This window comes from Lepidochelys kempii, chromosome 24 (genome assembly GCF_965140285.1).
Source record: "Lepidochelys kempii isolate rLepKem1 chromosome 24, rLepKem1.hap1, whole genome shotgun sequence".
Lineage (NCBI taxonomy): Eukaryota > Metazoa > Chordata > Testudines > Cheloniidae > Lepidochelys > Lepidochelys kempii.
In genome coordinates, this window is record NC_136403.1 from 17,185,414 (window position 1) to 17,207,881 (window position 22,468).

A 22,468-nucleotide genomic window follows, 5' to 3' on the forward strand; every position below is an offset into this window, starting at 1 on the left:
TCCTGGAAGAGTTGCAATCACAATATCCCCTCCTTTGCATCAGGGCTAGGCGGGGCTGTGCAGAGGTTGTACTGAGCAAAGGAAGGAAGAGAAATGAAAGGGCTCCAGGAGGGGACAAGGACAGAGTTTGGTTTCTACAAAACTAAACGTCTAAAAAACACACCCCTTTGCTTCTTGATGAAAAGTTGGATTTCTAGGCAAGGGGAGGTGGACAATGGGGATATCCAGGATGCAGAGGCAGAGATATCAGAGACCACACCAAAGCTTCACTAAAATTCCCAAATAATCTTCTTTCTGTTAGCTTCCCAAAGGAGCTGATTATTCCTGTCTTGGTTAAAAAAAAAAAGATTGTTTCCCCCCTTTTTTTAAAATAATGGAATTTTTGGAAGTGAATCTTCTCCCACCTGCCTTCATTTTGAAGTGGAGTTTTTGTCTGGTTTGGGCCATTTTGGGAGGTGAGTCAGTGGAGCAGGCAAAACCCCATCGAAAGATTACCCTCTGTGAAAACCTCTGGTGATGGAGAGCAACTTCCCAGGACAAGAAAAGTAAGATTGAAATGACAACAACAAAAAAGCCGTCAAAACACCAGAGGAAGAAGAGACCAGTAACAAACCAAAAGACCTTTTTTTAAAGGAAGGATATTGCAAGAGTTTGTTTTAGTGGACAGATATGGAGTCAGGACTCCTGGGCTGCATCATAGACTCTGCCACTGAACTGTTTGAGGAGCTTGGATAACTCACGTCATGGCCCCATGACTCTGTTTCCCCTCCAAACATTTCTCTGTTTAAATGTGAGGTTGCTGTGACCAGGCCTGTTTCTCCCTGTGGATCTGTGCAGTGCCTGGCATGATGGGACCCCCGAGCTTGGTCAGGGTGTGAGCAACATCCAGCATGATGGAGGCACCTGGCCTCTGACAAGAGGACCCACAAATAATTTCAACTGGCTCTATCTGGAGTGGATGAGGGGAGGGGATGGGGGGAGACCCAGGGGGCAGTGATGGGGGGAGAAAAATGAGATCCAGTGGGGCAGCTGGGGGGTTTACCTCATTTCCTTACCCGTGTCTTGCGGGGATGCAGCATTTCAGAGTCGACCCCCCTTCCCAGGTCCCCTATGCGACAGCTGCAGCTTGCCCAGAGCAGAAAGCCGTTCATGTGGGGGTATATCTGGCGGGGGGATGGGGGGAACAATGTGGGGAGATCACAGGATGTGGCCGGGTCCGAGCATGTCTGCAAGGCCTCAAAGGTCTTCGTCAACCACAGCTACATGCAGACATCACACGAACCACAAGCTCCCGCGACCCTGCTGGGCCCTAGCAAGGTGTCTATATTTGGCTGTCCACATCCGGCGGCAGGCGGGCAGGGCCCGCATCGGAGAGCAGGGGTGAGATAGCCACGTCCAGCTGACTCCCCCGGGCGAGCTTCCAGGAGCAGAGACACCAGCTGGGACTCTGCCCTCCAGCCTCTCCTGGCTGGGGAAAGCGAACAGAGCCCCCCGGGAGATGGATGCATGAGATTCTCAGCCCGGCCTTTGCTGCTGGAAACCCACCCCTCGGCCCGGTCATGTTATAGGCCAGGCAACACTAAGGAAACCCTCGCTCTGTGCTAGAGACCACACAAACCACAGCCCGGCCTGCAACCTGCCTTCGTCTCTCGTCATTTGCCTGGAGGCCTTAGGTGTGGGGTCACTTTTCAGCTCAGTGTGACCTCCCAGGGCCAACAGGGCTCAGGCCGTCCTAGGATGCATCAACAGGGGAATCTCGATTATGAGCAGGGAGGTGATTTTGCCTCTGGATCTGGCCCTGGTGCAACCACAGCTGGGATCCTTTGCCTGGTTCTGGTGCCCACTCTTCAACAAAGGTGTTGAGTAACTGGAGAGGGGTCAGAGGTGACCCACGAGAAGGATTAAAGGACTGGACCCCAGCCTTGGTGGAGAGAGATTCCAGGAGCCTAGGTGCCAACTCTTCCCGGAGCCGGTGGGTGCTCGCCCCCGTTCCCGCCCCCGACTCCACCCCTGCCCCACCCCCATTCCAACCGCTTCCCAATGTCCCCACCCCAACTCCGCCCCCTCCCTGCCCCATTGGACTCCTCCCCAAATCCCTGCCCCAGCCCCACCTCTTCCCAGAGTGCCCTGCGTTCCCCCTCCTCCCCCCTCCCTCCCAGAGCTTGCCACCACGAAATAGCTTGTTCGCGACGACAAGCACTAGGAGCTGGGGGAGAGGCGGGGACGCAGGTGGAGGATGGGGTGGGGAGCTGCTGGTGGGTGCAAAGCACCCTTCAATTTTTCCCCGTGGGTGTTCCCGTCCCGGAGCCTCCACAGAGTCGGGGCCTATGTCCACGAGCTCAGTCAGTTCAGTTGACCAGAGGGTACGTCTACACGGGGAAGGCTGCACCGATGCAGCTGCGGCGCTGTAGCGGCTCGGTGAAGACGCTGTCTGTGCTGACGGGAGAGCTTCTCCCCTCGGCGTCGTTAATCCACCCCCCCGAGAGGCAGGAGCGGTGCTGACGGGAGAAACGCTGTCTACACCGGGCGTTCGGTCGGTGTAACAGCGTCACCCGGGGGTGGGGGTTGGAGGGTTCCACACCCCTGAGCGTCGTAGTTATACCAACATCCGTTACTAGTGTAGACCCAGCGAAAGGGAAGGGGACGGGGTGACTCGATTGCCAGTTTCTGACCCGCACCTGACTTGCACGTGTGCTGCCATCTACTGGCCTGGTGCTTTTACTGCCATCGTCAGCCCTGAGCCTTTGGATACCAGTCTGTAGCAGTGGGTCCCAACCAGGGGTACGTGTACCACCGGGGGTACACAGAGATCTTCCGTGGGGAACATCAGCTCATCTAGATATTTGCCCAGCTTTACAACAAGGTACAGAAAAAGCGTTAGCGTAGTCAGCAGAAACTAAAATTTCATACAATGGCTTCTTTCTACTGCTCTACATACTGTCCACTAAAATGTAAGTACGATCTTTTTATCCCAATTTATTTATTTTATACTTATAAAATGAGAAAGTAAACTATTTATCAGTACCAGTGCGCCGTGACACTGGTATATTTGTGTCTGATTTTGTAAACAAGTCATTTTTAAGTGAGGAGAAACTTGGGGGGACACAAGACAAATGAGAATCCTGAAAGGGGTACGGTAGTCTGGAAAGGTTGAAAGCCTTAATCTATAGGGTCTTTTCCCACTGAGATGTGGCCACCACTGGGGTGGGGCATAGGGGCTGTTTATACAAGTGACAGGGAGGAATTCGGGGGGGGGGTTGCTGTGGGGAGTGGGGTGGGGTCAGAGTTGCTAGAACAATTTGTATAGTGGGGGTGCTGAGAGCCACTGAATCAAACTGTAAAGCCGGTGTACGATGGGAACCACTTTAAGCAAGACGATGCGACACCTATGGGGAGGGGAAGGGAGAGATGTGCGCAGGCTGCTTTGGGGACCAGGGTGTGGAAGCCAGAAAGGATCTGGGGAGGCTGCTATGGGGAGCGGGTTGGAATCTGGGGGGCTGCTGTGGGGGTGGATTGGGTGCAGGAAGGAACCTGGTGCAGGGGATGGGGGGCAGAGACTGATCTGTGGGGGAGGGAGGGCATTGTGGATTTCACATTAGCATTGAAGCTGGAAGGTTTAATCTCACTTTCTTACACACCACCTGCAGCTACCACCTCCCCCCCCCATCCCCGTGGACTCTGTCTAAGGGCAGGAAGCTGTATTCTCAGAGTAGGTGGGAGAGCACGCGTGGTGGGCAGTTCAGTCGGGATGGGAGATGCTCACAAAGCGGAGTCTGCAAAACCTCCAAGGCAACCAGCTCCTCACAAGCCTCAAACAGCTCAGCTCAGCTCTCAGGCCTCTCGTGACAAAGAATCTGTGATCCCATCTGAAGAGACGGTTGCCCACATCCGGGGTACCCACAGCCTGAGCAGGAGCTGAGCGGCAGCCACATCGTTGCAAAAATTCAGGCCATTCACACTTGGAGAACCAGCAGACCAAGCTTGGGCCCCTGAAGTGCCACTGGGTCGGGAGTGATTAGTGAGTGGGTCCTGCCACCCTTCTCCCCCGGTCAGCCCTTGAAAGTCCTAGAGAGACCTTGACAGGTGGCGAGTGGATCATGAATCTCTCTCTTCGTTGGCTGTGAGCCACAAGACATAGTGTCAGCTGTACAATTGGCTGCTGGATTGGCTGGACGCTGGAGAACAGCCAGCAATGTAGTGAAGGGTGAAAGATGCATGAATTTTGGCAGGGAATATCAGGATTCATTGAGACATTGGTTTTAAAAGCCACTGTGACGGGATTCCTGGCATGCAAGCTGGACTGTGGGACCACTGAACCCTCTGTCCCACCAACCTGGAATGTTCCTCTCACATTGTGATGCTGTGTCAAGCTACAAACCTCTGGCAGGTCCTGCACTTACATACCATCCTCATGCAGGGGCACACCCGGCTGAGTTACATGAATGCTTCTCCCAGCCACACATGAACCATCAATACAGAGGCTCCAGTCAATTACCCCAGGCTCCCTGGCCTTGCAGCTCAGAAATGTACCATCCTGCATTGTTCAGAAGCCTGGCCAGTGTAAGTTCATTACCCAGTCCACCCCTCCCTCAATGTGGAGAGGACACGCACCAGCCTTTGTCAACTGCGCTGAGATGTCCCAAGCACTTCAACCAAACACACAGTTTTAGGTAGAATAATAAACAGGTTTATTAACTACAGACAGATGGATTTTACGTGATTATAAGCAGTGAGCATAGAGATCAAAGCTGGTTACCTAAGAATAAAAGTAAATTCACAGTCTGAGTTCTATAAACTAGACAGGATTTGAATCAAGTCGTGTCTCACCCTGGCAGATGGTACAAGCATGTGACAGATCCTCAATACACAGGCTAGGCTTGTCTTCCAGCCCGATACCAAACTTCCCCGGTCAAAGTCTATGTACTCCAGACGTGTTTCCAGGTGTTGAGTTGTGGGGGGAGTGAGGCAAAGTGGTGATGTCACTTCCCCTCTTTTGTAGTTTCTTCCAACTCCCTGGGAATATATTTTGCTATGACTTGGGTCAAACAGTCTCCATTGTCTCCATTCTCTCTCTGAGAAATCTCCATTGTATACAGTTCCTGAGATAGTGGATTCTTGGATGGGTGCTGATGAGCCATTAACGCTGTCTGGCTCCTCCATTGTTGTACCTGAAAGGCTGGTTGTGGGTGTTCCCCAACATCACAACTTATTTCACTAACACACACATAGCAACTCCCCATACAGTGACAGCACATACAATTCAACCAGATATTAATAATCAACAGATCAAGACGTTTTTAATGATACCTCACAAGGCAGACTTTGTTCATATTTATATGACAGTCATGAATATGGTGGTCCCAGGGTGCCGTTTTGAAGTACACAGTGACAGACACACACTTTATTTTAAAGTCCCCAATATTTGAAACAGCTCCTCACTCCATTGGCTTCCAAAACAGAGCTAGATAGTTCTGGTGTTCTGAAATTTTGGCAGAGTTTTGTACTGTCACCAACCCTTACAATTTGGTTGCGGCGTTCACTGTGCTTCTCATTTTCCTCCAAGCCCCAGATCCTGGAATCATATGATTAGGTGGGAATTTGAGCTTTTGTTTCTGTTTTATTTTTTATTTTTTAGCAAGTTTCTGACCTTCATTGTTGCAGAGAAAAGCTGGAAATTGCCCCCAAAAAATTAGGAGGCAAAAAAGAAGAACCTAAATGTCTTTTTGTTAAAACTCATCTCATGATGCTTTATGAGGCGGCTCATGAGATTTGAGGCTTGGCAATGAAGACACAGGACTAGGTTTTTAAGGTTGGTTAAGGGAGTTAGATGCCAAATTTTCATTGAAGTCAATAGGAGTTAAGCACCTAACTCATATACGTGCTTTTGAAAATCTCAGCCATAGAAGCCTAAATGAATTCAATGACATCAAGTAATTGCAGACAGCTAAAAAGTGACAGTTTTTAAAAGTGATAATATACAAATGCTAGAAGTCTAAATAATAAGATGGGTGAACTAGAGTGCCTTTTATTAAAGAGGAGATTGACATCATAGGAATCACAGAAACTTGGTGGAATGAGGATAATCAATGGGACACAGTAACACCAGGGTACAAATTACATTGGAAGGACAGACCAGATTGTGCTGGTGGGGGATTGGGAATATATGCGAAAAAAGCATAGAGTCAAATGAAGTAAAAATCTTAAATTAACCAAACTGTAGCAAGCAATCTCTATGGATAGTAATTTGATGCTCTAATAATAAGAACATAGCAGGGGTGATATACTACCGACCACCTGATCAGGATGGTGATACTGACTGTAAAATGTTCAGGGAAATTAGAGAGGCTATAAAAATAAAAAACTCAATAATAATGGGGAATTTCAACTATCTCCATATTGACAGGGTACATGTCACTTCAGGACAGGATGCAGAGATAAAGTTTCTTGACACCTTAAATGACAGCTTCCTGGAGAAGCCAGTCCTCGAACCCACAAGAGGAGAGGCAATTCTTGAGTTAGTGCTAAGCAGAGAACAGAATCTAGTCCAAAGAGAGAATATAACTGAACTGCTTGGTAATAGTGACCATAATATAATTAGATTTAACATCCCTGTGGCAGGCCAAAGACTGAAAAAGTAATAGCAAAAAATTATTTAAGTAATCAGAACCAGGAAGCCTGCTAAAAAATCAGAGGGGCCACTGGACGTTTGAGATGTTAAAGGAGCACTCAAGGACGATACGGCTATTGCGAAGAAACCAATTGAATTCTTTGCATCAGTCTTCACAGCTGAGCATGTGAGGGAGATTCCCAGAGCTGAGCCAATCATTTTAGGTAAAAGGAACTGTCCCAGGAATTGTCCCAGATTGGGGTGTCATTAGAGGAGGTTTGGGGACAAATTAATAAACTAAACAGTAATAAGTCACCAGGACCAGATGGGATTCACCCAAGAGTTCTGAAGGAACTCAAATGTGAAATTGTAGAACTGCTAACTGTGGTATATAAATCAGCTTCTGTACCAAATGACTAGAGGACAGCTAATGTGACACCAGTTTTTTAAAAAGGCTCAACAGGTGGTCCTGGGAGTTACAGGCCGGTAAGCCAGACTTCCGTACCCGGCAAACTGGTTGAAACTATAGTAAAGAACAAATTAGTCAGACTCATAGATGAACGTGATTGGTTTGGGAAGAGTCTGACTCATAAACAATCTGGAAAAGGGGGTAACAGTGGGCAGGGACGAAATTTGCAGATTATATAAAACTACTCAATATAGTTAAGTCCAAAGCTGACTGCAAAGAGTTACAAAGGGACCTCACAAATCTGGGTGACTAGGCAACAAAATGGCAGATGAAATTCAATGTTAATAAATGCAAAGTAAGGCACATTGGAAACCATCATCCCAACTATACATATACAACGATGGGGTCTAAATTAGCTGTTACCACTCAAAACAGAGATCTTGGAGTGATTGTGGACAGTTCTCTGAAAACATCCACTCAATGTGCAGCGGCCGTCAAAAAAGCGAACAGAATGTTGGAAATCATTAAGAAAGGGACAGATAAGAAGATTGAAAATATCATATTACCTCTATATAAATCCATCTAAAAAAAGATATATTGGCATTGGAAAAGGTAAAGAAAAGGGCAACCGAAATGATGAGGGGTATGGAACGGATTCCGTATGAGGATAGATTAATAAGACTGGGACTTTTTAACTTGGAAAAGAGACGACTAAGAGGCCTATAAAATCCTGACGGGTGTGCAGAGAGTAAATAAGGAAGTGTTATTTACTCCTTCTCATAACACAAGGACTAGGGGTCACCAAATGAAATTAATAGTCACCAGGTTTAAAACAAACAAAAGGAAGTATGTCTTCACACAACACACAGTCAACTTGTAGAACTTTTTGCCAGAGTATATTGTGAAGGCCAAGACTATAACAGGGTTAAAAAAAGAACTAAATAATTTCATGGAGGATAGGTCCATCAATGGCTACTAGCCAGGATGGGCAGTGATGGTGTCCCTAGGCTCTGTTTACCAGAAGCTAGGAATGGGCGACGGGATGGATCACTTGATGATTCCCTGTTCTGTTCATTCCCTCTGGGGCACCTGGCATTGGCCACTGTCAAAAAACAGGATACTGGGCTGGATGGACCTTTGCTCTTACACAATATGGCCATTCTTGTTTTATGTATCATTGACTCTCAGCAAGGTTCCAAGGGCCTAAACACTAAAAAATAGAACTTAGACCCTTTTGAAAATGTTACCCTTTCTTTCATAGATCCATTGATCTTCAACAAACACAGGGAAGAAGAAGAGCTGGAGCCCCACTGGCAGCAAAAATGACATGATGAGAAAAACAAGGACATGAAGACATAGAAAAGGACGTATCGGTGGGAAGGATAGCTCAGCAGTTTGAGCATTGGCCTGCTAAACCCAGGGTCAGTTACTCTGACCGTTACAAATTTACACCTCCTTTCCAGTCTGAATTTGTCTAGGTTCAACTTCTGTTCACTGGATCATGTTAGACCTTCCTCTGCTAGATTAAGGAGCCCGTTATTAAATATTTGTTCCCCATGTAGGTACTTACAGACTGTGATCAAGTCACCCCTTCACTGTCTCTTTGTTAAGCTAAATAGACTGCGCTCCTTGAGTCTCTCATTATGAGGCAGGTTTTCTAATCCAGAAATCATTCTTGTGGCTTTTCTATGAATAAGGCCAAAAAATTCACTTGCTAAAAAAGACAATTTTGGGATCAAGAGGAAGTTACGTGTCCCAGTGAACAGAATTCTTTTTCCATAGAAATATCAACAATTCCATCCGTTCCCCTATTCAGCCAGCTCCGGCCCTGAGTTGTCGGTGGTTTGGGGGTTGCATGCACGATGCCGGTACCTCAGAAACTCTTCCTCCATGGTGAGGTAGAAGATGGGGTTGAGGCAGCTGTTGAAATATGACAGGATACAAGCAAAATTGCTTTCTGTGACAAGAAAAGGCAGGGGGTACTTAGGTGAGATCAGCAGGAAGGAGAAGACGTGATACGGCAGCCAGCAGACGAAAAAGGTCGGGATCAAGCCAAGAAGGATCTTGAGTGGCTTGGTGGACTGGATCAGCCTGTTCCTTCTCAGCTTGGCAGCTAGAACGATGTAGAAGGTTGGGATTAAGATCAAGGCTAATGGGATCAGAAACCCGACTAGGAACTGGATCACAAAGGCAGCCTTCACCCTCCCTTCATCCAGTGGGACATTCATGCGTATACTGGCCGGTGAGAGCAGGGATTCCCAGAGATCACCATACCGCAAGCTGAACCCAACAGACATGGCCCACAGACTTATAACAATCATGAAAGCCAGGAGGGGTGTGCGGTGGTTCCGGGTCCACTCAGGGCATGCCACGAGGATGCAGCGATCGACACTGAGGGCCGTGAGGAGGAAGGCACTGGAGAACATGTGGAGTGAGATAACGGTGTTGTTCAGTATCTTGGCCAGGTCTAAGTTCAGGATGAAGATGAATCTGATTGGCAGGAAGACGATAAAGAGGAAATCGGCCATGGCCCGGTTCAGGAACCACACGGCGCTGGCCGTCCTCCCTGTACGGCAGCTGGTGACAAAGACGACGTACCCATTCAATGGCAGCCCGGTGAAGAAGGCCACGGCACTCAGCACCAGAGAGAGGATTGGGAACACCATTCTCAGGAGAGTTACCGTCACAATATCCCCTCCTTCTCCTCAGGGCTTGGCGGGGGCAGCGCAGACGTTGTACTGAGCAAAGGAAGGAAGAGCAATGAAATGGGCTCCAGGAGAGGACAAGGACAGAGCAAGACACCTGCAGAGCTTATATACTCCCCCAGTCCTGAGCTGAACTCAGACAGGATCAAATATTTTTAGGCCAATCATGGTACCAATGATTCAAACACCTTAGAAGCATAGAGCCAGAGTGCTAGAAGGGGACCCCAAGGGTCATCTAGTCTATTCCCCTGCCAAGATGCAGGACTTATGTCTATTCTCTGCCCAAACATTTTGTTTTAACATAATATCGGTTTTTTTTGACTAAACGAAATATTAAAAAAAAATCCAGCTTCTTGCTGAAAAGTTGGATTTCTAGGAAAGGGGCAGTGGACAATTAGGGTGGTGGCGGACCAGAATTCAGAGACGGAGAAAGGAGAGACCCCTTCCCCCCCGTCTTGGTTTAAAAAATAAAATTAATGAATGATCGTTTCCCCCCTTTCTTTTGAAATAATGGAATTTTTTAAAGTGATTCTTCCCCCTCTCCCCCTTCATTTTGAAGCAGAGTTTTTGTGTGGTTTGGGCCTTTTTAGGAGGGTAAGCTAGTGAAGCCGGGTGGGCAAAATCCCAACCGAAAGAACCCCTCCCTGTAAAAACCTCAAGTGATGGAGAGCGGCTTTCAAGGAGGAGAAAAGTAACATTGAAACAACAACAATGACAAAAAAAGCAACCCGGTAAAACACAAGAGGAAGAAGAGACCAGTAACAAGCCAAAAGGAAGGATATTGCAAGAATCTATTTTAGTCTTTAGATGGGGAGTCAGGATGATTGGGTCCCATTCCAGACTCTGCTTGGGGAGGTTGGAGAAGTCATGTCATGGCCCCATGACTCAGTTTACCCTCCAAACAGTCATCTGTTCAGAGTGTGAGTTTATTGTGCCCAGGTTTGTTTCACCCTTTGGGTCTGTGCAGTGCCTGGCACGATGGGGCCCCCGATCTCAGTCAGTGTCTATGCACTGCCTGCTGTGCTGGGGCCCCCGACCTTGGTTGGGGTCTGTTCAGCACCCAGCACGATGGGGGACCGTGACCTCTGACAACAGGACCCACAAATAATTTCAACTGGCGCTATGCGGAGCCGGTGAGGAGAGGGGATGGGGGCAGCAGGAAGAGGGGAGATCCAGGAGCTAGTGGGGGTGAGGGTAGAATGAGATCCAATGGGACAGCTGAGGGGTTTACCTCATTTCCTTACCCGTGTTTTGGGGGCACGCAGTGTCCCAGAGTCAACCCCTGTCCTAGGTCTCCAACGTGATGCCTGCAGCTCGCCCAAGCTGGCTTAGCCCGGAGCAGGGAGCTGTTCATGTGCGGATATATCTGAAAGGGGGGGACAATGGGTGGAGCTCACAGGACATGGCTGGGTCCGATCACATCTGTAAAGCCTGGAAGGCCTCTGACACCCACTGCTACATGCAGACATCCCGAGAACCACAAGCTCCCCCCTGCTGGACCCTCGCCAGGTGTTTGCATTTGGCTGTCCACATCCGGGGGCGGATGGTGGGGCCCCAGCAGACAGCAAGGGCTGAGACAGCCACTTCCAGCTGACTCCCCCCAGCGAGCTTCCAGGAGCAGAGACGCCAGCTGGGACACTGCCCTCCAGCCCCTCCTGGCTGGGGAAAGTGAACAGAGACCCACTGGTGGTGGGACGCGGGAGATTCTCAGCCCTGCCTTTGCTGCAGGGACCCCACCCCTCGGCCTGGGACACGTTACAGGCCAGGCAACGCTAAGGAAACCCTCGCTCTGTGCTAGAGACCACACAAACCACAGCCTGGCCTGCAACCTGCCTTCGTCTCTCGTCTTTTGCCTGGAGGCCTCAGGCGTGGGGACACTTTTCAGCTCAACGTGACCTCCCAGGGCCAACAGGGCTGCAGCCATGCTGGGATACTTGAACAGGGGAATGTCACTTAGGAGCAGGGAGGTGATTTTCCCTCTGGATCTGGCCCTGGTGCGACCGCTGCTGGGATCCTGTGTCCGGTTCTGGCGCCCCCCTCCCGCCCCCCCAAGAAGGATGTTGAGCAACTAGAGAGGGGTCAGAGAAGAGCCACGAGAAGGATTAACGGACTGGCCCCCGGGCTTGGCAGAGAGAGACTCCAGGAGCTCAGTCAGTTCAGTTGATCAAAGGGCACGTCTACACGGGGAAGGCTGCACCGATGCAGCTGCGGCGCTGAAGCAGCCCAGTGAAGACGCTGTCTGTGCTGACGGGAGAGCTTCTCCCATCGGTGCCGTTAATCCACCCCCCCGAGAGGCGGGAGCGGTGCTGATGGGAGAAGCATCGTCTACACCAGGCCTTAGGTCAGCATAACAGCATCACCGGGGGTGGAGGGTTTTCCGCACCCCTGAGCGACGCAGTTATACCAACATCCGTTACTAGTGTAGACCACGCGAAAGGGAAGGGGACGGGGTGACTTGATTGCCAGTTTAGGACAAGCACCTGAATTGGACATCTGCTGCCATCTAGTGGTCAGATGGTTTTACTGGCATCGTCAGCCCTGAGCCTTTGGACAACAGTCTATAGCAAAAAAGAGAAAGAGGAGGACTCGTGGCACCTTAGAGACTAACAAATTTATTTGGGTGTAAGCTTTCGTGGGCTAAAACCCACTTCATCAGATGCATGCAGTGGAAAATACAGTGAGAAGATAGATAGATAGATAGATACAGAGAATGTGAAACAAAGGGGGGTTGCCATACCAACTGTAACGAGACTAATCAATTAAGATGAGCTATTATCAGCGGGAGAAAAAAAACTTTTGCCGTGATCATCAGGATGGCCCCTTTCAAACAGTTGACAAGAAGGAGAAATGGGCCATCCTGATGATGGCCGCCTCTGGGGTGGGGCATGGGGGCTGTTTAGACAAGTAACAGGGGGGCTGCTGTGGGGAGTGGGATGGTGTCAGGGTTGCTGGAAAAATTTGAACAGTGGGGGTGGTGAGACCCACTGAATCAAACTGTAAATCATATATATGATGGGAACCACTTCAAGCCAGGGGGCTGCAGCCAGAGGGGCAGGGAGAGGTCGGGGGGGGGGAGAGAGGGAGGGGATTGTGGATTTCACCCTTGCGTTGAAGCTGGAAGGTTTAATCTCACTTTCTTACATATGTCCTGGGTGAATCAGACACAGCATCTGTCATAAATATAAAGGGAAGGGTAAACCCCTTTGAAATCCCTCCTGGCCAGGGGACAGCTCCTCTCACCTGTAAAGGGTTAAGAAGCTAAAGGTAACCTCGCTGGCACCTGACCAAAATGACCAATGAAGAGACAAGATACTTTCAAAAGCTGGGAGGAGGGAGAGAAACAAAGGGTCTGTGTGTCTGTCTATATTCTGTCTTGGCTGGGGATAGACCAGGAATGGAGTCTTAGAACTTTTAGTAAGTAATCTAGCTAGGTACGTGTTAGATTATGATTTCTTTAAATGGCTGAGAAAAGAACTGTGCTGAATAGAATAACTATTTCTGTCTGTGTATCTTTTTTGTAACTTAAGGTTTTGCCTAGAGGGGTTCTCTATGTTTTGAATCTAATTACCCTGTAAGGTATCGACCATCCTGATTTTACAGGGGGGATTTCTTTATTTCTATTTACTTCTATTTTTATTAAAAGTCTTCTTGTAAGAAAACTGAATGCTTTTTCATTGTTCTCAGATCCAAGGGTTTGGGTCTGTGGTCACCTATGCAAATTGGTGAGGCTTTTTATCCAACATTTCCCAGGAAAGGGGGGTGCAAGTGTTGGGAGGATTGTTCATTGTCCTTAAGATCCAAGGGTCTGGGTCTGTAGTCACCTAGGCAAATTGGTGAGGTTTTTACCAAACCTTGTCCAGGAAGTGGGGTGCAAGGTTTTGGGAAGTATTTTGGGGGGAAAGACGCGTCCAAACAGCTCTTCCCCAGTAACCAGTATTAGTTTGGTGGTGGTAGCGGCCAATCCAAGGACAAAGGGTGGAATATTTTGTACCTTGGGGAAGTTTTGACCTAAGTTGGTAAAGATAAGCTTAGGAGGTTTTTCATGCAGGTCCCCACATCTGTACCCTAGAGTTCAGAGTGGGGGAGGAACCTTGACAGCATCTCAGAATTGATTCCCTTAACACATACACAACACCTGCAGCTTTCCTCCCCCCCACACACGGAGTCTGTCTGGGGGCAGGAAGCTGTCCTCAAGGGGGAGGGAGCATGCGGAGTGGGAGATGCTCATAAAGCTGAGTCTGAAAAGCCTCCAAGGCAGCCAGCTCTGTGCAAGCCTCAAACAGCTCGGCTCAGCCCTGGGGCCGCTCGTGGGGAAGGGTGTGAGATTCCGTCTGCAGAGACGGTCGCCCACATCCGGGGCAGCCCCAGCCCCAGAGCAGGAGCTGAGCTGCTGCTGCATCATTGCAAAAATTCAGCCCGTTCACACCTGGAAACACACCAGACCCAGCTTGGGCCCCCCAAGTGCTGCTGGGTCGGGAGTGATTCATGGGTGGATCCTGCCACCCTTCACCCCCAGTCACCCCTCAAATGTCCTGGAGAGACCTTGCCATGTGGCGGGTGGATCGTCAATCTCTCACTTTGTTGTCTGTGAGCCACACGACATAGAGTCTGCTCGTGACTGGCTGGGGGATTGGTTGGACGCTGGAGAAGGGCCAGCCACAGAGCAAAGGGTGAAAGCTGCATGAATTTTGTCCGGAAATATCAGGATTCATTGAGACATGGGTTTAAAAAGCCAATGTGACAGGGTTCCCAGCATGCAATCTGGGCTGTGGGACCGCTGAGCCCTCTGTCCCACCAACCTGGGGTATCCCTCTCACACTGTGACACTGTGTCACGCTGCAAACCTCTGGCAGGTCCTGCACTTCCACAGCCATCCCCAGGCAGGGACTCACCCAGCTGAGTTCCATGAATGACCTCCCAGCCACTCATGAACCATCAACAGGGAGGCTCCAGTCAATTCCCCCCGGCTCCCTGGCCTTGCAGCCCAGAAATGTACATTCTTGCATTGGTCAGAATCCTTGCAAGTGTAAGTTCATTACCCAGTCTGTGCCTCTCCTGATGTGGAGAGCACAAACACCAGCCTTTGTAAACTGAGCTGAGATTTCCCAAGCACTTCCATCAAAACACACAGTTTTAGGTAGAATAATAAACAGGTTTATTAACTACAGACAGATGGATTTTAAGTGATTATAAGCGGTGAGTGTAGAGATCAGAGTTGGTTACACAAGAAATAAAAGTAAATTCACAGTCTGAGTAAAATAAATTAGACAGGATTTTAATCAAGCCATGTCTCACCCTTTCAGATTGTACAAGCAGGTGACAGTCCCTCAATACACAGGCTGGGCTTGTCTTTCAGACCAATACCAAACTTCTCCAGGTCAAAGTCTTTGTCCTCCCAACATGTTTCCAGGTGTTGAGTTGTGGGGCGAGTGAGGCCAAGTGGTGACGTCACTTTCCCTCTTTTATAGTTTCTTCCAGCTTGCTGGAAAGATCTTTTGCTATGCTAACGCATAGGTGCTTTTCAAAATCTCATCCATAGAAGCCTAAATCAATTCAATTACATCATGTAATGGCAGACAGCTAAAAAGTGACAATTTTTTAAAGTGCTTATATACATATGCTAAAAGTCTAAATAATAAGATGGGTGAACTAGAGTGCCCTGTACTAAATGAGGAGATTGACATAATAGGCATCACAGAAATGTGGTGGAATGAGGACAATCAATGGGACTCAGTAATACCACTGCATAAATTATATCAGAAGGACAGACCAGACCGTGCTGCTGGGGGAGTGGCACTATATGCAAAAAAAGCATAGAGTCAAATGAATTAAAAATCTGAAATGACCCAAATTGTACCATAGAATCTCGATGCAGAGTAATTCCATACCTGAATAATAAGAATATAGCAGTAGAGATATACTACCGACAACCTGACCAGGATGCTGATCGTGACTGTGAAATATTCTGGGAAATTAGAGACATTGTAACAAAAACAACTCAATAAGAAGGGGGGATTTCCACTATCCCCAGATTGACTAGAGACATGTCACCTCAGAATGGGATGAGGAGATAAAGTTTCTAGACACCTTAATTGACGGCTTCTTGGAACAGCTAGTCCTGGAAACGACAAGAGGAGAGGCAATTTTTGATTTAGTGCTAAGTAGAGCACAGGGTCTGGTCCAAGATGTGAATATAACTGAACTGCTTGGTAATAGTGACCATAATGGCTGTATTTTAAAGAATCCTTATTGAGGTTACAGGGACAAACCATCCCGATGTGTCGAAAGAATAGTAAATATGGCAGGTGACCAGCCTGGCTTAACAGTGAAATCCTTGCTGATCTTAAACACAAAAAAGAAGCTTCCAAGGAGTGGAAGATTGGACAAATGACCAGGGAAGAGTATAAAAATATTGCTCGGGCATGTAGGAGTGAAATCAGGAAGGTGAAATCACACCTGGAGTTGCAGCTAGCAAGAGATTTTAAGAGTAACAAGAAGGGTTTATTCGGGTATGTTAGCAACAAGAAGAAAGTCAAGGGAAATGTGGGCCCCTTACTGAATGAGGGAGGCAACCTAGTGACAGAGGATGTGAAAAAGCTAATGTACTCAATGCTTTTTTTGCCTCTGTCTTCACGAACAAGGTCAGCTCCCAGACTGCTGCACTGGGCAGCACAGCGTGGGGAGGAGGTGACCAGCCCTCTGTGGAGAAAGAAGTGGTTCGGGACTATTTAGAAAAGCTGGACGTGCACAAGTCCATGGGGCCGGATGCGTTGCATCCGAGAGTGCTAAAGGAGTTGGCGGATGTGATTGCAGAGCCATTGGCCATTATCTTTGAAAACTCATGGCGATTGGGGGAAGACCCGGACGACTGGAAAAAGGCTAATGTAGTGCCCATCTTTAAAAAAGGGAAGGAGGAGGATCCTGGGAACTACAGGCTAGTCAGCCTCACCTCAGTCCCTGGAAAAATCATGGCGCAGGTCCTCAAGGAATCAATTCTGAAGCTTTTAGAGGAGAGGAAAGTGATCAGGAACAGTCAGCATGGATTCACCAAGGGCAAGTCATGCCTGACTAATCTAATTGCCTTCTATGATGAGATAACTGGCTCTGTGGATGAGGGGAAAGCAGTGGACGTGTTGTTCCTTGACTTTAGCAAAGCTTTTGACATGGTCTCCCACAGTATTCTTGCCAGCAAGTTAAAGAAGTATGGGCTGGATGAATGGACTATAAGGTGGATAGAAAGTTGGCTAGATTGTCAGGCTCAACGGGTAGTGATCAATGGCTCCATGTCTAGTTGGCAGCCGGTATCAAGTGGAGTGCCCCAAGGGTCCTGGGGCCGGTTTTGTTCAATATCTTCATTAATGATCTGGAGGATGGTGTGGATTGCACCCTCAGCAAGTTTGCAGATGACACTAAACTGGGAGGAGAAGTAGATATGCTGGAGGGTAGGGATAGCATACAGAGGGCCCTAGACAAATTAGAGGATTGGGCCAAAAAAAATCTGATGAGGTTCAACAAGGACAAGTGCAGAGTTCTGCACTGAGGACGGAAGAATCCCATGCACCACTACAGACTAGGGACCGAATGGCTCGGCAGCAGTTCTGCAGAAAAGGACCTAGGGTTACAGTGGACAAGAAGCTGGATATGAGTCAACAATGTGCCCTTGTTGCCAAGAAGGCCAATGGCATTTTGGGATGTATAAGTAGGGGCATTGCCAGCAGATCGAGGGACGTGATCGTTCCCCTCTATTCGACACTGGTGAGGCCTCATCTGGAGTACTGTGTCCAGTTTTGGGCCCCACACTACAAGAAGGAGGTGGAAAATTTGGAAAGAGTCCAGTGGAGGGCAACAAAAATGATTGGGGGACTGGAACACATGACTTATGAGGAGAGGCTGAGGGAACTGGGATTGTTTAGCCTGCAGAAGAGAAAAATGAGGGGGGATTTGATAGCTGCTTTCAACTACCTGAAAGGGGGTTCCAAAGAGGATGGCTCTCGACTGTTCTCAGTGGTAGCAGATGACAGAACAAGGAGTAATGGTCTCAAGTTGCAGTGGGGGAGGTTTAGGTTGGATATTAGGTTTAGGTAGGAAAAACTTTTTCACTAGGAGGGTGGTGAAACACTGGAATGCGTTACCTAGGGAGGTGGTGGAATCTCCTTAGAAGTTTTTAAGGTCAGGCTTGACAAAGCCCTGGCTGGGATGATTTAATTGGGGATTGGTCCTGCTTTGAGCAAGGGGTTGGACTAGATGACATCCTGAGGTCCCTTCCAACCCTGATATTCTATGATTCTATGACAATATAATTAAATTTAACATCCCTGTTGCAGTGAAAACACCACAGCAGCCCACCATGGTAGCAGTTAATTTCAGAAAGGGGAAAAACACAAAAATGAGGAAGTTAGATAAACAGAAATTAAAAGGTACAGTGCCAAAAGTGAAATCCCTGCAAGCTGCATGGAACCTTTTTATCAACACCATGTTAGAAGCTCAAATGTATACCCTAAATTAAAAAACATAGTAAGAGAACCAAACAAGTGCCACCATGGATAAACAACTAAGTAAGGATGCTTTGAGAGGCAAAAAAGCATCCTTTAGAAACTGGAAGTTAAATATTATTGAGGAAAATAGAAAGGAGCATAAACTCTGGCAACTGAAAATATAATTAGGAAAGAAAAAACGATTCGAAGAACTAGCCAAAGACTGAAAAAGTATTAGCAAAAAATTATTTAAGTACATCAGAAGCAGGAAGCCTGCTAAAAAACAAGAGGGGCCAGTAAGAGCTAATTTAGACCCCATCGTTGTATATGTATAGTTGGGATTATGGTTTCCAATGTGCATTACTTTGCATTTATCATCACTGAATTTCATCTGCTATTTTGTTGCCCAGTCACCCAGTTTTGTGAGACACCTTTGTAACTTCTTGCAGTCCTCTTTGGACTTAACTCTCTTGAGTAGTTTTGTATCATCTGACAAATTTGCCACCTCACTGTTTACCCCTTTTTCCGGATAGTTTATGAATATGTTGAACAGCACTGGTCCCAGTACAAAACACAAGCGCCTGTTAGAATATAGAAATTCAGGCCTGCCCCGTACAGGTCTATTCTTTAAGAGCTTAGGTGTATTTTTATCACTTAGCTAGTTACAGGGGTATAAAAACAAAGAATGAAAACCACAGTCTGCCTGTGTCTGGGCCTTCTCTCACTGGGATAGCCTGAGGCCTTGTTCTTAGGCTACGGCCTTTGGCTAAGCAGTAGGGGCAGCCCTAAGCTGGGAAGCGACCGGTCACATCCTCACATCCCAAACCAGTCACATTGAAATAAGGTGCTATTGGGCTGTTAGGAAGACGATCCTACCTTGATAGTGTCTGTCAAGGTTCCTTCCCCACTCTGAATTCTGGGATACAGATGCGGGGACCTGCATGGAAGACCCCCTAAGCTTATTTCTACCAGCTTAGGTTAAAAACTTCCCCAAGGCACAAAATCTTTGCCTGGGACTAGGGTACGCTGCCACCACCAAGCGTACTAACAAAGAACCAGGGAGAAGGACCACTTGGAGTTCCTCTTCCCCCAGCAATGCCCCCAAGTCCTTACACCCCCTTTCATGGGGAGGCTTGAGAATAAACAAATTGAGCACAGACCAGCTTGGGTTTCTTAGGACCCTAAAAACCCAATCAGATTCTTAAAAAACAGAACTTTATTAGAAGAACAAAACAAAGATAAAAGAAACACTCTGTAAGATTAAAATGGAAGATAATCTCACAGGCAGTCAGATTCCAAACATAGAGAATCCCTCTAGGCAAAACCTTAAATTACAAAAAGACACAAAAACAGGAATACACATTCCCTCCAGCACAGCGAATTTACAAGCCAAAACAAAGAACACATTTTCTAGCTAGATTACTTACTAACTTTACAGGAGTTGGAGGGTTTGCATCCTTGATCTGTTCCCGGCAAAGGTATCACACAGACAGACAAAAGCCTTTTTCCTCCCCTCCAGATTTGGAAGTATCTTGTCCCCTCATTGGTCATTTTGGGTCAGGTGTCAGCGAGGTTACCTTAGCTTCTTAACCCTTTACAGGTGAAAGGATTTTGCCTCTGGCCAGGAGGGATTTTATAGCACTGTATACAGAAAGGTGGTTACCCTTCCCTTTATATTTATGACAGTGTCCATCTCCACCAGATAAAGAAACAGATCTTAATATGGTTAAAGAAAACTTAGTTTGATGGCATCCTGTGTGGCAAGAAATCACTTAACAATGGTTGTGGTTATGAAACCCTCTTTTCTGAATGCTTTATCTTTATGCCCTGCACTTTTCTATTCTTAATCTGTCTGGTTCTCTAATTGTTTCTATCTTTTGTATAATTAATTTTACTAGGTGTAAATTAATTAGGGTAGTGGGATACAATTGGTTAGAGAATGATTTTACAATCTGTTAGGATTGGTTAGTTAAATTTCAGTAAAATAATTGGTTAAAGTATAGCTGAGAATGTTACCATATAAACTAGGGTCAAACAGGAAGTGGGGGGTTAGGGAAATTGGAATCATGCTTGCTGGACAGTAACCCCAATAAACATCCCATTGTCTGCACTATGGACTTCTGGTCTTTTGCTGCTTGCTGTCTGTGTGACAAGAACCAGGGAAGTGGGAGTGTGAAGGGAACACCCTCTAACAGCTCCCCTCCTGCTGCTGGTCCTTAGCAAGGTGTCTGCATTTGGCTGTCCACTTCTGTGGGCAGGCGGGCGGGACCCACATCAGAGAGCAAGGGCTGTGACAGCCATATCCAACAGACTCCACCGTGTGAGGTCCCAGGAGCAGAGACGCCAGCCGGGACTCTGCCCTCCAGCCCCTCCTGGCTGGAGAAAGTGAACAGAGCCCCGCTGGGAGTGGGATGCATGAGATTCTCAGCCCTACCTTTGCTGCAGAGAACCCACCCCTCGGCCCCAGGCCACATAACAGGCCAGCCAACACGAAGGAAACCCTCGCTCTGTGCTAGAGACCACACAAACCACACCCCGGCCTGTAACCTGCCTTCGTCTCTCGTCATTTGCCTGGAGGCCTCAGGTGTGGGGACACTTTTCTCAATTAGGAGCAGGGAGGTGATTTTCCCTCTGGATCTGGCCCTGGTGTGACCGCCGCTGGGATCCTATGTCTGGTTCTGGTGCCCACCCTTCGAGAAGGATGTTGAGCATCTGGAGAGGGGTCAGAGAAGAGCCATGAGAAGGACTAATGGACTGGACTCCAGGCTTGACAGAGAAAGACTCCAGGAGCTGAGGCTGTTCATTTTATCAAAGGACACGTCTACACGGGGAAGGCTGCACCGATGCAGCTGCGGCGCTGTAGCAGCTCCGTGAAGACGCTGTCTGTGCTGACGGGAGAGCTTCTCACATCGGCGTCGTTAATCCAGCCCCCCCAAGAGGCAGTAGCTGTCCTGATGGGAGAAGCATTGTCTACACCGGGCGTTAGATCAGTATAACAAAGTCACCCGGTGGTGGTTGGTTTCCACACCCATGAGCGACGTAGTTACACCACGATCAGTTGCTAGTGCAGACCAAATGAAAGGGAAGGTGACACGGTGACTTGATCGCCAGTTTCAGACAAGCAACTGAATTTCATGTATTTTTCCATCTACTGGCCAGGTGGTTTTACAGCCATTGTCAGCCCTGAGCCTTTGGATAACAGTCTACAGCAGTGGTTCTCAACCAGGGGTACATTTACCCCTGGGGTTACGCAGAGATCTTCCTGGGGGTACGTCATCAGCTCATCTAAATATTTATCTATTTTACAACAGGCTACATAAAAAGCACCAGCATGGTCATTACTAACTTAAATTTCATACAATGACTTTTTTATACTGCTGTATATACTATCCATTGAAATGTAAGTACAATATATATATTCCAATTCATTTATTTTACAATTATATGGTAAAATGAAAAAAGTAAACTATTTATCAGTACTAATGTGCTGTGAAACTTGTGTATTTATATCTGATTTTGTAAGTAATCAGTTTTAAAGTGAGGAGAAACTTGGGGGTGCACAAGACAAATGAGGATCCTGACAGGGGTACAAGTAGATTGTGATTCTCTTGATTCAGTGGCTGCCAGACACATGACATTGTGTTTGCTCCGCAACTGGCTGGTGGATGGGTTGGAATCTGGAGAATGGCCAGCAATGCAGCGAAGGGCGAAAGCTGCATGAATTTTGACTGGGAATATCAGGATTCATTGAAACACTGGTTTAAAAAGTCACTGTGAAGGGGTTCCTGCTGTGCAATGTGGACAGTGGGACATCTGAGTCCTGTGCCCCACCAACTGGGGGTACCCCTCTCACACTGTGATGCTGTGTCAGGCTGCAAACCTCTGGCAGGTCCTACACTCCACAGCCATCCCCAGGCAGGGACACGCCCTGCTGAGTTCCATGAATGACCTCCCAGCCCCTCATGAACCACCAATAGGGAGGCTCCCGTCAATTCCCCCCAGCTCCCTGGCCTTGCAGCTCAGAAATGTACAGTCCTGCATTGGTCAGAAGCCTGGCAAGTGAAAGTTCATTACACAGTCTGCGCCTCCTCTGATGTGGAGAGCACAAACACCAACTTTGGAAACTGAGCTGAGTTTTACCAAGAACTTCAATCAAAACACACAGTTTTACGTAGAATATAAAAGCAGGTTTATTAACTACAGACAGATTTAAAGTGATTATAAGCAGCAAGCATAGAGATCACAGCTGTTTACACAACAAGTAAAAGTAAAT

General features: G+C 47.7%; 1 protein-coding gene across 1 annotated transcript; it reads right to left on the bottom strand.

Annotated features, from left to right (window-relative positions):
• Positions 1–8,824: 8,824 nt before the first annotated feature.
• LOC140902500 (chemerin-like receptor 1) lies at positions 8,825–9,682 on the bottom strand. The gene has a single exon (XM_073322643.1). The coding sequence runs from the start codon at positions 9,680–9,682 to the stop codon at positions 8,825–8,827; it is 858 nt and encodes a 285-aa protein (XP_073178744.1).
• Between the last annotated feature and the right edge of the window lie 12,786 nt (positions 9,683–22,468).

Coding starts and splice junctions, on each gene's coding strand:
- LOC140902500 (XM_073322643.1), bottom strand. CDS start 9,682: ATGGTGTTCCCAATCCTCTCTCTGGTGCTGAGTGCCGTGGCCTTCTTC.